We start from the raw sequence: 14,498 nt of genomic DNA, 5'->3' as shown, positions 1-14,498 counted from the left end.
ATCTCTGGTTCTTCCTCCAGGAGCAGCTCTGCTGACCTCAGTCCTGCTGCCATCTTGGTTCTTTCTCCTTCAGCCTCCCAGCAGCCAGACTGGTCCAGGGCCCTGACTGTTGACCTTTAACCTGCCAGTTGGAGGTGGATCTCCTGGGTTGGAGCAGGTTAAAGGTCTGGTTATTTCTGCTCATTTCTCTGAGCTTTCCGCTCTGACCCTGGGCTGAAGCTGCTGGACGTCCATCCTGGGCAGGTTGGCAGCTGCTGAGATGTTCTCCTCTGGGGATCCTCTTCTTCTTGCTAAGCTTTTAGCTCCACTGACTGATTGAACAGATTTTTATGACTGATGGAGCTCAGGTTCCACTTTCTGATGTTTTTGGTGCTCCGCTGTCATATCAGGTGGTTCTGTGGTTCCCCCCCGTTAAAGGTGAAGGTTGATGACCCATCCTGAAGGATGCTTCCTTCCTCTCTCCTCCTGGACCTCCTCTCGGTGTAAAAGAACAGAATTAGCTGCTCAGCTCTAAACTTCCTTATTTGACCTGCTGGCATGAAGCTATTTATACCAAAGCTGGGACTCTTTTGGAGGAGACGGTCAGCCGGTCACATTCCTGCCATCTGTCATCTCCGGGTCCGCTTTGGGAAATAACCGCCAGCTGAGGCGGGTCCGCCTCCAGGCAGCTGACCCGCCAGGCCCAGATCCCTGAAGGCGGACCCGGCGCCGCGTCGCCGGTTCTAAAGGCCTGACATGGTGGAACGTCGGTAGCCGAGCAGAGCCGTTAGGGTTCCACCAAAGCCTGGAGTCCATGTTTACAACGTTTAAAGTGTTAAACCGCGTCACATTTAGATTTAGATTAGGCTCCTCCAGCCTGACGCCATGATTTCAGCTGTTAAATAAAGTTTCTCAGGCTATAAACGTACTCGGCTACTTTTACTGCTTCCCACAGCTGCTACTGATCTGTGGACTGAAAGCCGCTGAGAGGACCAGCATTTATGTGAAGTGTTTAATGTTAAAACAATAAAATAAAGGATCACTCCAACAATGCCTGATGCTAATTCAGAGTAAATTCTGAGCAGATGGAGCTGAGGATGTCTGACAGGGAGCAGCAGATGGTTTAGACGTTTTATCAGCAGGGGAACGTTTCCTTCCTGGGTTCTGTGGGAAACCTGCGTCCAGCAGGTGAAGCCGGCAGTCTGTGGTTCTGCTTGGCAGCGTCTGCATTGTTGATGTCGTTGGTCTACAGCTGTGCTTTAAATGTTCCCTTGGTCTCTGGCTGCTTCATCTCTATTTAAAGGACGGATCAGGATGGTCAGACTGGCATGGCTGGGTTTGGAGCGCTGATTTACTGCCACGCTGCTCCGGTCACATGTTTTAGAAATAAACAGAGGAGCACCTAAATCTAAGATGGTGTGCTGCAGCATTTAAAACCTGTTCTGACCAAAGGAACAATATAACGGGTCTCCTTTAAACTGGCTGTAACTATAGTTTACATTTACTAATTAACCGTGCCGAGAACGGTCCGAGCTCGCTAACTGAGATAACTATGGAGTGTAAATGGAACACAAACTGAACCGAGCCAGACACAACCGCGCTAAATCTAGACCAGTTCCATGTGTGGGCTCGGCCCGGTTCTCTGATAACAAAGAGCGCATGAGCAGACCGCGTCATCTCCTCACAGCCAGCTGACTAGTTTAGCTGTTTCAGACATTAATAATAATACCAGCTTCCTTACCGTGACACACGGTCTCCAGAGATGATTCTGCTTAGCAGTGTGATGAACCTCAGTGTCTGTCGTTGTTTCCTGCGTCTGTAAATCCTGATTAGACGTTCGTTTGTCTTATCCACGTCCCAAAAGCTGACTCTAAGTAAATTAACCAATGGTTGCCGTCTTCGCCTGACTCTGAAAACAACAAAATATCACCAAACATAACTTCCTGAATGTTACGGGCGCCGCCATTTTGATTTGCTTGATTCCCTCCTTCAGTCCCAGAGACCAGTAGTACCGCAGATCGTCACTAGGAGGCGAGGAACCGTGCTAGCATGATGTGTAAACGGTCATCAGAACCAAGTTCGGCACGGTTAACTGATCCAAGCTCGGACCGAACTCAGCATGGATCTGTTTAACAACGGTAGTGGAAATGGGGCTTTAGACTGCATGACGCTGATCCTTTAGCTAACTGTACCCACACACTCAGTCATGGAAAAATATTAAATATATAAATATTACCTGTGAAATCAGTGAATGTTTCAACAATTATTTTCACTCCTGGGTCATGTGTAAAATCAGTTAATAAATAAAAAACAGGCTAAAAGGTTAATTTTACTTAACATTAGCCAAAAATCCCCAAATTATTGTGGTTCAAGTTCAGGAAATGATAAGAACCAGAACAGCTGAGAGAGCTGATGTGTTATAATACATTGGGATTATTAACTTGACTAAAAACATCTAGATTAGTATTCTAAGGTTTGCGTGCTAGCTTTAGTGTTAGCATGCTAGCATGGGTGGAGCCTGCTAGCGTTAGAGTTTGCATGCTAGCATTAGTGTTAGCATGCTAGCGTTAGCATGCTAGCATTAGTGGTAGCATGCTAACAGTCAACCCTTTATATTTACTATATACTGCTGATCGGTCAGTTGTGTGGTTAAAAAAAAAAGAATCTCACTAATTTAGAACACTGGAAAGTTTAATGATATCTTTATTTCACCATGAAACTCGTATCTTGGTTAATGATGCATCAATTTAATGTAGGAGAAAATTACAATATACCATCTGACCAATAAGAGTGGGTTTAATGGCGATGGTGTTAAATATGACGTGGAATAATGCTGACTCAGCAGTCACTGACTCCCTCCACAACGACGCAGTCAAAAATGGTCAATGCTAAGAGAGACGGCATTAGAACGTCTGATCTGGGCTGGAGAGGAACCGGACTGCTGCTCAGCGCCTCAGATAGGTGGACGTCATGCATCTCCATTTTTTAAACAGAAGTCATATAATTGCTTTACTGTCTTGTGATCGTTTTGCTTATAATTCAGTGTTTTAAACGTAACACTAAAATTTAAATTTTAATGTATTTTGTTTATAATTTGTGTATATTTTGTGCAGATTAGCCGTAGTTTGTGTAATTATACAAATTATTTATATTGTAGACTTCAAACACAGCGAAGAATAAGGCAACCTGCAGAATAATCCAAGAAATTCCATCCAGAAATTCTAAAAATGCAAACAGAGGCCATGATGCTTCATGCACATGGAAGACCAAATACATCTGCATGCTGTGCTGTGTGCCACTGTGCCCTGGGTGCTTTGCTAACATTCATACAGCTTAGGTGTGATGACCTTCAAAGTGTTAGAGATGCAGAGACTAAAGGGACAGTTCATGTTTTCTTGCAACATGCTAATGAAAGGACTTGGTTATACTGTCCTACGTTCTTATAGAAGTAAGTAAGTAAGTAAACCTTATTTCTATAGCACTTTTCACAGACCAGGGTCACAAAGTGCTGCACAAGTTTATAAAAAAAAAAACAGTGATGTTTGTCACATTCAGGTTAAAGGTTTTTGGCTTTGACTGTCATTGGTTTTCTTATTCAGTTCTAAACATTGTGCCTATATAGTGTTAAAATTTAGGTTGAAATATTTTTCAAAGCATAAAATGAAACAATTGTTTGTATATTTAAAACAGAATACAAGATCATTCTTTTTTTACAATAAATTCCTAATGTTTTGTGTTGAGTGCTCAGACGCATGTAGTCCACTGTAGTGGACATTTCTGTAACTTCCTGGAAAAATGAAATTTTTGGAAAAAAAAGTTGATATTAGTTTTTTTTTTTTTCATGCCCTAAGAAGATAAACAACACATATAAAAAAATCCTGACTCAGGGATTAATAATTCATGCATCAGAGGGTTAAATGTCCCTGTGGCGGATGAGAGGCGGAGCAGCGGCGGACGGTGATAATCTCTGTGAACCGCGGCTGATCCGGAGGATGCTTCCCAGACAGGAAGTGGGGCTGAAGCCGTCCAGCTGTGGGAGCGTCCAGCTGTGGGAGCGTCCAGCTGTGGGAGCGTCCAGCTGTGGGAGCGTCCAGCTGTGGGAGCGCCGATGAATCGGCTCCCACTGAACCTCCGGCCCAGATGCGTCATTCCAGCAGATAACGAGACGTTTAGGGAGGATTTTCCGGAACCTCTGCGTCCGTTTGAAGGACAGCCTGAAAGATGCGACTGTCTGCTGGTTTAGCGTTTCCTACGCTCCTCGAACACATCGCTGGATGTTTGTGTTTAACGCAACAATCAGCAGCAGAGCTTCGTCCAAACAGCAGCTTTTAAATCCTGCTGGCAGAAGACGGACCGCTGGTTCTGATCGGGGAATATCTGGACTCAGAACTGCTTCTCCTCATGTTTTAGTTCCTGAAGTTTAAAGAACTTCTGAATTATTCTGATCATTACAGTGTAAATCACAAGTAATGAGGTTCTGGTTCTGTTCGGCGCGGCTCGGCTGGGTGTTTACGGTTCTGCGGGCCTCCTTCCCTCCACAGAACCCGGCCCAGACCTTCCTCTCCTGATGGATGGCTAACAAATGTTCTGGAAACAGGACGGGCCCAGAACCCCCCAGAGGTCCGATGAGCCGCAGCTGCCGGGTTAATCTGCATGAATCACCAGCTGCAGAGGAGCGGCCCGGTTTGTGGCGCTGCTGAGGAAACCTGAACCGCCATCAGAACCGGGTCTGGGTCCAGACGTGATTCAGAGGTTCCCTCATCATCGGCGGTTCTTCTCGTCTGACGTGTCAGAAAGAAGAGAAGCGTGAGGTCACAGCGTCTCTGGGGGCTGTAAAGCTTGTTTTAACCAATCAGAGCAGTTTATCTTTGGTGGGTCGACGTAAATAAATATCTGAGTCAGAACCGGAGGTTCCTCTGTGAACCAGAGTTTATTTTCCAGCTTAAAATCTACAATCTGGGTTTAGTTAAACCTGAACCAGCCAGCAGAGGTTCCTCTGAACCCAGTGTGGCATTTAGGAACCTTTGTTTTATTTCTGAGAACACAAACTGAACATTTAGATGTTTTTTTTTTACCAGGACCAGAGATTGGAGCATCGGTACAGAACCGGGTCGACCCGGGGCTCAGTTACTGTCCAGAACCTTCTGCAGGCTGTTCCCTGTCAGGAGAAACGTTCTCTCAGGTCTTCATTCAGACGTTTCAGGTCCTGAGCTCTCACATAAAAACCCGCGGGTCCGATAAGCCTCTGGCCGGTTCTGCGGGTCCGATAAGCCTCTGGCCGGTTCTGTGGGTCCGATAAGCCTCTGGCCGGTTCTGCGGGTCCGATAAGCCTCTGGCTGGTTCTGACCACAGCTGTCGCCGACCCGTTTTGCCCTGAGGTTCTGGCCCAGACGTCTGTGTGCGCTCAGAGAGCCAGCAGCTGCTCAGGACTCTTCATCTGAGGCCTGAATCATAAACAAGACGTTTATCTGAAGGGGTTCTGGTCGCTCCAGCTGGGTCTGGGTCCATTGGGCTCTTTTAATCCAGACATGCGTTCCTGTGTGGTTGAAGAGGTTCTGATCGCTCTGTGATGCTGAATTGTTTTAATCCAGACACGCTGGAGGCTTTTCCTGCCTGAACGTCCTATTTTAAAGTCACGCCACATCCAGATTTAACTGCAGACTTTGACTAGGCCACTCTGGAGCCTTGCCTTTGTGTTTTTAAGCTGTTTATGGGCAGACTTGGTGGTTCCATCAGTCACAGCAAGTCGTCCAGGTTCTGAATCAGTCAGAGCAGACCCAGAGCATCACTCTGCCACCACCGTGTCGGATGTTCTGATCCGACACGGTGGGCTAGTTTACACCAGATAACGGGAGGAACGCCTTCCTGAAGCTCCACTTCTGTCTCATCCGTCCAGAGAATGTGTTCCTGAAGGTTCTGCGGTTCTTCAGGAGGGTTCTTGCTCCATGTGAGACGGGTTCTGCTGGGTCAGCAGTGGTTCTGGTCTCGGATCTCTCCCCTGAAGGCCGTTTCTGGCCGGTCTCTCCCTCTTACTGTGAAATCATGACCTCTGACCCCAACCTGTGGTTTATGGAGGCGGCTGGTGGGTTTGTGATGGAAGAAGCTCCAAACGTAACGGGACGGTTGAGTTTAACACAGAACCAGGTTAAGTTGGTATATTTCTTTACATTATTAAATAAAATCATCATCTAAAAACTGTTTCTGTTTCTTAGGATATTAATTTGTTTGATCATCTGAAACATTTCAGTGTCGACAGAAAAGCAGAAACCAGAATAAAACCATTAAGGGAGTAAATGTTTTCCCCAGTTGTGAACCTCCAGATGTTTTTAAAACAGAAAGTTCCTTTATTTGTGTTTAGCGTGATGATGTTGCAGTGGGAAGGTGTTTCCAGCGTTTCTGATCTTTAACTGTCCAGAACCGAGACCAGAGATGTTGGACCCGTTCCTGCAGACTCCTGCAGCTCAATGATGCTTCAGATTCACGATAACAGTCAAGGTTTCCCAACGTTCTAGTCTCAATACGAGTTGTTCTCCTGCTGGATAAAAATACTGATTCCTAATGATCAGACGTTACAGACGGACCAGAGGGGGGGGACCCCTGCTTCCTGCTGGTTTGGGTGCAGCTCCTGCAGATATTTGGCCTTGCAGCGACTCAAAGTGCTCCTTATACTCTGAACTGTTTACGTTAACTGGGACTGAACAGCTTTTATCAAGCGGTGCATCTTTGAAACGCTGTTTCCAGACGGAGCATGTTGCATTCTTCCTGCCTCTCAGACCTTTTCCTGCATGCTTCAACAAGAAGGAAAAGTTTGGGGGTTTAAGGGGATGCAGAGTCGAGCGTATCTGGGATGTTATTTCATCTTTAAATGCATTAAAATAAGTTTCAGAGTCCGTGTGTCGGCGGCGTGCGCTGACGTGTCCGTGCCGTCTCCGTTTCAGGACTGGGTGACGGCCACAGACATCAGAGTGACCCTGAACAGGCTCAACACGTTCGGAGACGAAGTCTTCAACGATCCCAAGGTCCTCAAGTCCTACTACTACGCCATCTCTGACTTCGCTGTGGGAGGAAGGTACGCACATGCCAGCTAGATCAAACATTCACCCGATTGCTGGGTGTTCAGACAGGCGGGGGCTGTGGTGAGTGGAGAAGTGGGGTCAGGTGGATTTACGGGTCCTGGTCGGCCCCTGTGTGGTCCGCTGCCCCGTCCGTCGCCTGCCTGACAATTTAGATACGAGCGCCTTTTCCCGCACGGCCGGGGGCAAAGAGGTTTGGACAGCCGTTACAAGAGTGTTAAACCCTGCAGCCATAATCTGTTTGAAATGTAGAGCAGATTTCCATTACACATCCAGCATTCCTCACATTCCTGGCTGGCAGGGCTGGATTACAGGGAAACCGGAATGGGGCGGACCCGAAGAGGCCCCCGGAGAGCACTTGTAGTGTTCAGGCTTTACTCATCCAAGGTTGACAGGGTTTCTGATCGGCGTCGCCTCCAGAGCTCCTCCCTGGGTTACCTGGGTTCATGTGCTACAGCTAAGTGTGCTAAGCTAACCCGCTGACCGCCCAACATAAAGAACAAAAACACACTGAGGCTTTCTGTCCTGTGAAAATCCACCAAGTTAATGTAGAAAAACTAAAGGTTTGTTTAACGAACTGGGTCAAAGATCATTTCCAGCGAAATCTTATGTTTGAACGGTTTGGGATGTAAAGTTCAGGTTAAACTCAAGTTTAGCTCACAATTAGCTTAGGAGTCTATGTTCTGTGAAGACAGAAGTTAAATAGTTATTTACTACAGAAATTTTAACCTAACTGAAAAAAAACTTCAGTTAATATTTTATTAAGTTTACCTGCTAGTTTTAGTCAAGCTAACAGTCTAACAAAAACTGATTTAGCTTAGCTGCTAAAGTTTTATTTCAGTAAAGATAAAATTATTCTAAATAGTTGCTAATTTTGATGTTGAATTGATGTTTTAATGTTTTTTAAGGTTGATCAAAGATAGCAGTTATTAGAAGCTAACAGCGCTATGTCTGCCTGTGGTAAGCTAATGCTAACATTTGTATTCCACAATAGGGTCAGATTTAAAATCAAACAAAACTACTAATTTAAATGAGAAGTTACAGCATTTATTAAAGGTATTAAATTAGTTATTTGTAACGCAGATAAATATTTCATGCTTAAGTTGTCTAGATTTTAGCATTGTCTTAGCAGCTAAGCTAATGTAACTAGTAACTTTATGATTGAATCTTTTTTATTCACACAAGATATTAACACTGTAAATCCACACAAATCTGAGGTCACGGCTCACAGAGTTTAGTTTTAAAACAGCGTTACCTTAATATGATGAGTTTTATTAGCTTCATGAACCTTAAATATGTCAAGAATCAGACCTCGCAGCCTTATTTTAGCCCGCTGTCTGGCAGTGTGCAGCAACATGTTGGGGAGGGGCGTAGTTCTGTTGCTTACAGTCAGGGGAAACTCTGACCATCCTGGCACTTCCTCTGGTGTGTCAGTAAAATAAATGCTTTGTGGCGTAACCGTTAAACGGGTCCTGACTAGTCGATAGCTTTGCTGCTAAATTTATATTTTATTACAAAAATATCAGTTTTGATACGCAAATGTCAAATGCAAGAAGAAAGTCAAAGCTTGGCATCCATGTTCTCTTCTTCTAGTACATAAAAGACACACATTGCTTTTAATTAAAAGAAGAAAGAGCAGCAGCAGATAAGCAGACAGTAAATTAATACTTCATAATTCAGGTTTGTTGCTGCAGCGTTTATCAGATCTGAGCTCCAGATGAGCGAGGCGCTCCAAGGCTTCCCTGTTCTCTCCGTCGTCAGACTTTCCACCACGGCTCAGTGCCAGAAAACACCTGAGACAATAGCTAGAGATGGCTGCCTGACAGGTGGTGTCCTGTAGGGAGGGACGTCTCTACTTGGGGAGGTTAGAGCGAGCTGTCAGAGTCGCTGAGGGGAGAAGAAACTGACAGGTTTCACATGAACAGGCTCTGTCCTTGTCCTCCGCCGGGCTTTAAAGGACACGTCTGCCGATGAAATGCTCGTTCTGGGTGCCGCGTCATCCAGGTGTAACAGGTGTGTGTCTCTGCCGTCAGGTGCAAGTGCAACGGCCACGCCAGCGAGTGCGTGAGGAACAGCGGGGGACGGCTGGTCTGCGACTGCAAACACAACACCGACGGCTTCGACTGCGACGTCTGCAAACCGTTCTACAACGACCGGCCGTGGAGGAGGGCGACCGCCGACAATGCCAACGAGTGTCTGCGTGAGTCCCAGCCGGCAGGAGCCTCACCTGCAGCGTCCGCAGTCACTGATTTTATCCAGAATTATAATAAATACAGCAAGCAACTGGCCTAAAGAGCAGAAGAGCTGCAAGTCTCAGGCCAGGTCTCTGGGGGATTGTGGGAGTTGTAGTTCCTCCGTAAAGAATAACATCTCAGAGCAGGTAGTTGATGAAACTCATTTTATTTATTCAGAAATGTGAAATAGTCAGAAAAAGAAAAGCAATTAGAGGATAAAGAGAGGCAGGAAGCTCCTATAAGACCTCCACCATTATGCTGAGACACCAGAATTAGACTTTATACCACTATGATGACAATGTTAACGGTAGTAGTAAAAATATAAAGGAAAAGGTCCAACCAGCGTATCATATTAACACAATAATAATAATAATAATAATAATAATAATAATAATAATAATAAAACTTATTTAGCTGTTTTTATTTTTTCATTACAAGTTAAAGAGAATCTCAGAGTGTTATAGAAGCAGCTACAGCAGTGATTAAATAAAACTTTCTACGTCTCCTGGAAGGGCTTTATACATTAGAAGGAGAATTTTAAATTCTATTCTTGATTTAACAGGAAGCCAATGAAGGGAAGCTAAAATTGGAGAAATATGATCCCTCTGGTTGATTTTCATCAGAACTCTTGCTGCAGCATTTTGGATCAGCTGAAGGCTTTGAACTGCATTTTGTGGACTTCCTGATAGTAAAGAATTACAATAGTCCAGCCTTGAAGTAACAAATGCATGGACCAGTTTTTCAGCATCACTCCTGGACAGAATGTTTCTAATTTTGGCGATATTCCTGAGGTGAAAAAAGGAAACTCTGGAAACCTGTTTAATATGGGATTTAAATGACATGTCTTGGTCAAAAACAACACCAAGATTTTTAACTTTATTACCAGAGGCCAAGTTAATGCCATCCAGATTAAGTGATTGGTTAAGAAGTTTATTTTTTGAAGACTCTGGCCCAAAGATTACAACTTCTGTCTTGTCAGAATTTAGATGCAGGAAATTTAAAGTCATCCAGCTTTTGATGTCATCAAGACATGACTGCAGTCAAAGTAATTGATTGGATTCATCAGGATTTATGGATAAATATATCTGAGTGTCATCAGCATAACAGTGGAATTGAATCCCATGCTGTCTGATAATTTTGCCAATAGGAAGCATATATATTATATTATATCATAGTGCGTATATATAGTAAAGTGTGATGAAAGCTGTGTTATATATATATATATTATATTATAGTGTGTATATATAGTAAAGTGTGATGAAGTCTGTGTTGTGGAGCGGTTCTGGTCCCGGCCCGCCGTTAACCCGCTGCCGCTCCACCGTTTCAGCCTGCGACTGTAACGGGAAGAGCTCTGAGTGCTACTTCGACGCGGAGCTGTACCGGGCCACGGGTCACGGAGGTCACTGCAGGAACTGCGCCGACAACACGGACGGGCCCAACTGTGAGCGCTGCCTGGACAACTACTACAGGGAGCAGAGCGCCGGCCGCTGCCTGCCCTGCTTCTGCAGCTCCATCGGTCAGTTTACAGCTTTACGTCTCCTGCAGTCTTAAAGCGTCCGCCATGAACACACGGACCTGCTGTCCTGATCCTGTTTCATCATTTCTAATAGTTTACACTCTATTCTGGTCGTTTCACACGTGTTTCTCATTTTGTGTTTCTCTCTGGATGTCGCTCAGATTGGTTTGTGGGTATCTTGCACCATTTCTGGCTGTTTTTATTCTGAGTGTAGAGAATAAATAAATCAGGGCTCAGTTGAGTGGACCCTCACTATGAGCTCAACCTGCAGCAGATCCTCCTTATCCAGTGTTTTGGTTCGTTTCCACCTGCTCTGCTCTCTCGTCTGCAGCGGCTGGTTGTCTCTGGGAGGTAAAACGTTAACGATCTGGCGGTCGCTGCTTTGTCTGCAGGTTCTGAATCTCTTCAGTGCAACAACAGAGGCACGTGTGCCTGTAAGCCCGGAGTGACGGGGGAGAAGTGTGACCGCTGCCAGCCGGGGTTCCACAGTCTGACGGAGGCCGGCTGCAGGTACGACCCCCCCCCCCCCCCTCAGGTCAGGGGTCAGGTGACTGACCTCCTGCTCTGAGAGGGGGATGGATGGACTTCCTCTGTTCATGACCTGCGCTGCCTCCTGCTGGGAGAACGGGGCATGAGCGCCCTCTGCTGGCCACGCCTACCTGTTACGTGTGACTGAGGTTTCTGCCACTGGTCTGTGGAGCTTTCTGTCTCTTTTTAAATTCAGTTTATTCTCTTTCCTTCAGCTGCAGATGAAAGTTTCCTCCCAGCCTCATTTCCTATAGAACTCCATGAAAGACGATCTGTGCCGGTGAATTTATCCTGTGTTTGTCTGCCAGGCCGTGCACCTGCTCCCCGTCAGGCAGCACCCAGGAGTGCGACGTGAACACGGGTCAGTGCCGCTGTAAGGACAACGTGGAGGGCTTCAGCTGCGACAGGTACCCCCCCCCCCCCCCAGGGTCTGCCTTACAGTCACATTAAAGCACGGCTCACACAAACCTGCTTGTCCTCATCAGATGTAAGCCAGGGTACTTCAACCTGGACCCCAGCAACCCTCAGGGCTGCACCGCCTGCTTCTGCTTCCAGCACTCGTCGGTGTGTGAGAGCGCCGACGGCTACAGCGTCCACACCGTCAGCTCCACCTTCGACAGAGGTGAGCGCGCCTGCAGCCCCCACTCAGGGTGCATCCCTCAGTCCCAGCGGGGGTCCTGACTTCCTGCTCCTGTGTCCCAGATAACGAGGAGTGGGAGGCCCAGCAGCGGGACGGAGCCGCCGTCCCTGTCCAGTGGTCCTCCAGTGGACAGGAAGTCACCTTGATATCTGAGGACTACCAGCCCCTGTACTTTGTGGCCCCAGGTACGGCCCCCTGAGCGGCTCTCTGCTCAGACCGTGGCCCCCGGAGGCTGACTGCTTCTGCCGTCTGCTCCACAGGGAAGTTCCTGGGCAACCAGATGTTGAGCTACGGACAGAAGCTGAGTATGAACTTCCGGGTGGAGCGGCGGGACGCCCGGCTGTCGGCCGAGGACCTGATCCTGGAGGGCGCCAACATGAGGGTGGCCGTCCCCCTCATCGTCCAGGGCAACGCCTTCCCCAACGAGAACGTGCAGACCTTCGTGTTCAGGTAGGACGGCTGATTCTGGCTCAGGAGATCCACCTGTCTCTGGTTTAGACCTCTGGTATTAAACTGATCGCAGACCCGATCAGAACAGAGTCGTTGGTTCTGTGTTCGTCCTGGTTGGACTTAACCTGTGGTTCTGGTTCAGGCTCTACAACCCGCCTGGAAACCCCTGGAGGCCTGTGGTCAGCGACTCGGACTTCCAGAAACTTCTCCATAACCTCACGGCTATCAAGATCCGGGGCACCTACAGCGAGAGGAGTAGGCCGCCACGCCTCCCCGTGTTCCTCACCTTCACCCACGAGGCTCCGCCCTCACCTCACCTTTCTCTGCGTCTGCAGGTGCTGGCTACCTGGACGACGTCTCCCTGGTGACGGCCAGAAGGGGCCCCGGTGTGGCGGCTCGCTGGGTGGAGCAGTGCACGTGTCCCCCGGGTTACCAGGGCCAGCACTGTGAGCAGTGCACCCTGGGATACCGCCGCGCCCAGCCGGAGCTCGGAGCCTTCAGCTCCTGTGAGATCTGCAACTGCCATGGACACAGCGACAGCTGCCACCCCGACACTGGTGAGACTGGGGGGACTGGGGGACACTGCAAACACTGAGGACACTGGTGAGACTGCAAACACTGGGGACACTGGGGGAGACTGGTGAGACTGGGGGGGACTGGGGGAGACTGGTGAGACTGGGGACACTGGGGGAGACTGGGGACACTGGTGAGACTGGGGAAGACTGGGGGAGACTGGTGAGACTGGGGGGGACTGGGGGAGACTGGTGAGACTGGGGACACTGGGGGAGACTGGGGACACTGGTGAGACTGGGGAAGACTGGGGAGACTGGGGAAGACTGGGGAAGACTGGGGAGACTGGGGAAGACTGTGGGACACTGGGGGACACTGGGGACGCTGCAAACACTGGGGACACTGGGGGAGACTGCAAACACTGGGGACACTGGGGGAGACTGCAAACACTGGGGACACTGGGGACGCTGCAAACACTGGGGACACTGGGGACGCTGCAAACACTGGGGACACTGGGGGAGACTGCAAACACTGGGGACACTGGGGACGCTGCAAACACTGGGGACACTGGGGGAGACTGCAAACACTGGGGACACTGGGGGAGACTGCAAACACTGGGGACACTGGGGGAGACTGCAAACACTGGGGACACTGGGGGAGACTGCAAACACTGGGGACGCTGCAAACACTGGGGACACTGGGGGAGACTGCAAACACTGGGGACACTGGGGGAGACTGCAAACACTGGGGACACTGGGGGAGACTGCAAACACTGGGGACGCTGCAAACACTGGGGACACTGGGGGAGACTGCAAACACTGGGGACACTGCAAACACTGGGGACACTGGGGACGCTGCAAACACTGGGGACACTGGGGGAGACTGCAAACACTGGGGACACTGGGGGAGACTGCAAACACTGGGGACACTGGGGGAGACTGCAAACACTGGGGACACTGGGGGAGACTGCAAACACTGGGGACACTGGGGGAGACTGCAAACACTGGGGACACTGGGGGAGACTGCAAACACTGGGGACGCTGCAAACACTGGGGGAGACTGCAAACACTGGGGACACTGCAAACACTGGGGACACTGGGGGAGACTGCAAACACTGGGGACACTGGGGGAGACTGCAAACACTGGGGACACTGGGGGAGACTGCAAACACTGGGGACACTGGGGGAGACTGCAAACACTGGGGACGCTGCAAACACTGGGGACACTGCAAACACTGGGGGAGACTGGGGACACTGGAGACACTGGGGACGCTGGGGGAGACTGGGGACGCTGGGGGACACTGGGGGAGACTGGGATTACTGGGTTTATAGACCGTAGTGACTAGGGATGCGCGATATATCGGCATTAACATCGGTATCGGACGATGTTAATAATTTCTTTAGCGTATCAGTTTCGGTCCGATAAGTAAAACTGGGCCGATACTAAATACCGATGTTTATTTTCATCCAGTCATGTGACAGTGATGCAGGTTTGTTGTTTTTTAATGAAGCAGAGATGTAAAATAGTTAGTGTGTAGTGTCTAGACTATAACCCAGATACAAAAGATT

The 14,498-nt window shown here is 48.4% G+C and overlaps 1 protein-coding gene across 1 annotated transcript in view; it reads left to right on the top strand.

The window, feature by feature from the left end:
• The window catches only part of LOC105920027 (laminin, gamma 1), a 49,120-nt gene that overhangs the window by 25,580 nt on the left and 9,042 nt on the right, over positions 1–14,498 (top strand). Inside the window, exons 3-12 of the mRNA XM_036132879.1 lie at positions 6,918–7,048; positions 9,086–9,252; positions 10,614–10,802; positions 11,195–11,312; positions 11,639–11,737; positions 11,816–11,952; positions 12,033–12,155; positions 12,231–12,420; positions 12,563–12,675; positions 12,756–12,977. Coding sequence (XP_035988772.1) covers positions 6,918–7,048; positions 9,086–9,252; positions 10,614–10,802; positions 11,195–11,312; positions 11,639–11,737; positions 11,816–11,952; positions 12,033–12,155; positions 12,231–12,420; positions 12,563–12,675; positions 12,756–12,977 — 1,489 coding nt within the window. The remainder of the gene's footprint in view (positions 1–6,917; positions 7,049–9,085; positions 9,253–10,613; positions 10,803–11,194; positions 11,313–11,638; positions 11,738–11,815; positions 11,953–12,032; positions 12,156–12,230; positions 12,421–12,562; positions 12,676–12,755; positions 12,978–14,498) is intronic.

Source organism: Fundulus heteroclitus, unplaced genomic scaffold (assembly GCF_011125445.2).
Source record: "Fundulus heteroclitus isolate FHET01 unplaced genomic scaffold, MU-UCD_Fhet_4.1 scaffold_56, whole genome shotgun sequence".
Lineage (NCBI taxonomy): Eukaryota > Metazoa > Chordata > Actinopteri > Cyprinodontiformes > Fundulidae > Fundulus > Fundulus heteroclitus.
Note: the sequence above shows the minus strand (reverse complement) of the source record. Positions and strands in the feature narration are given on the sequence as shown.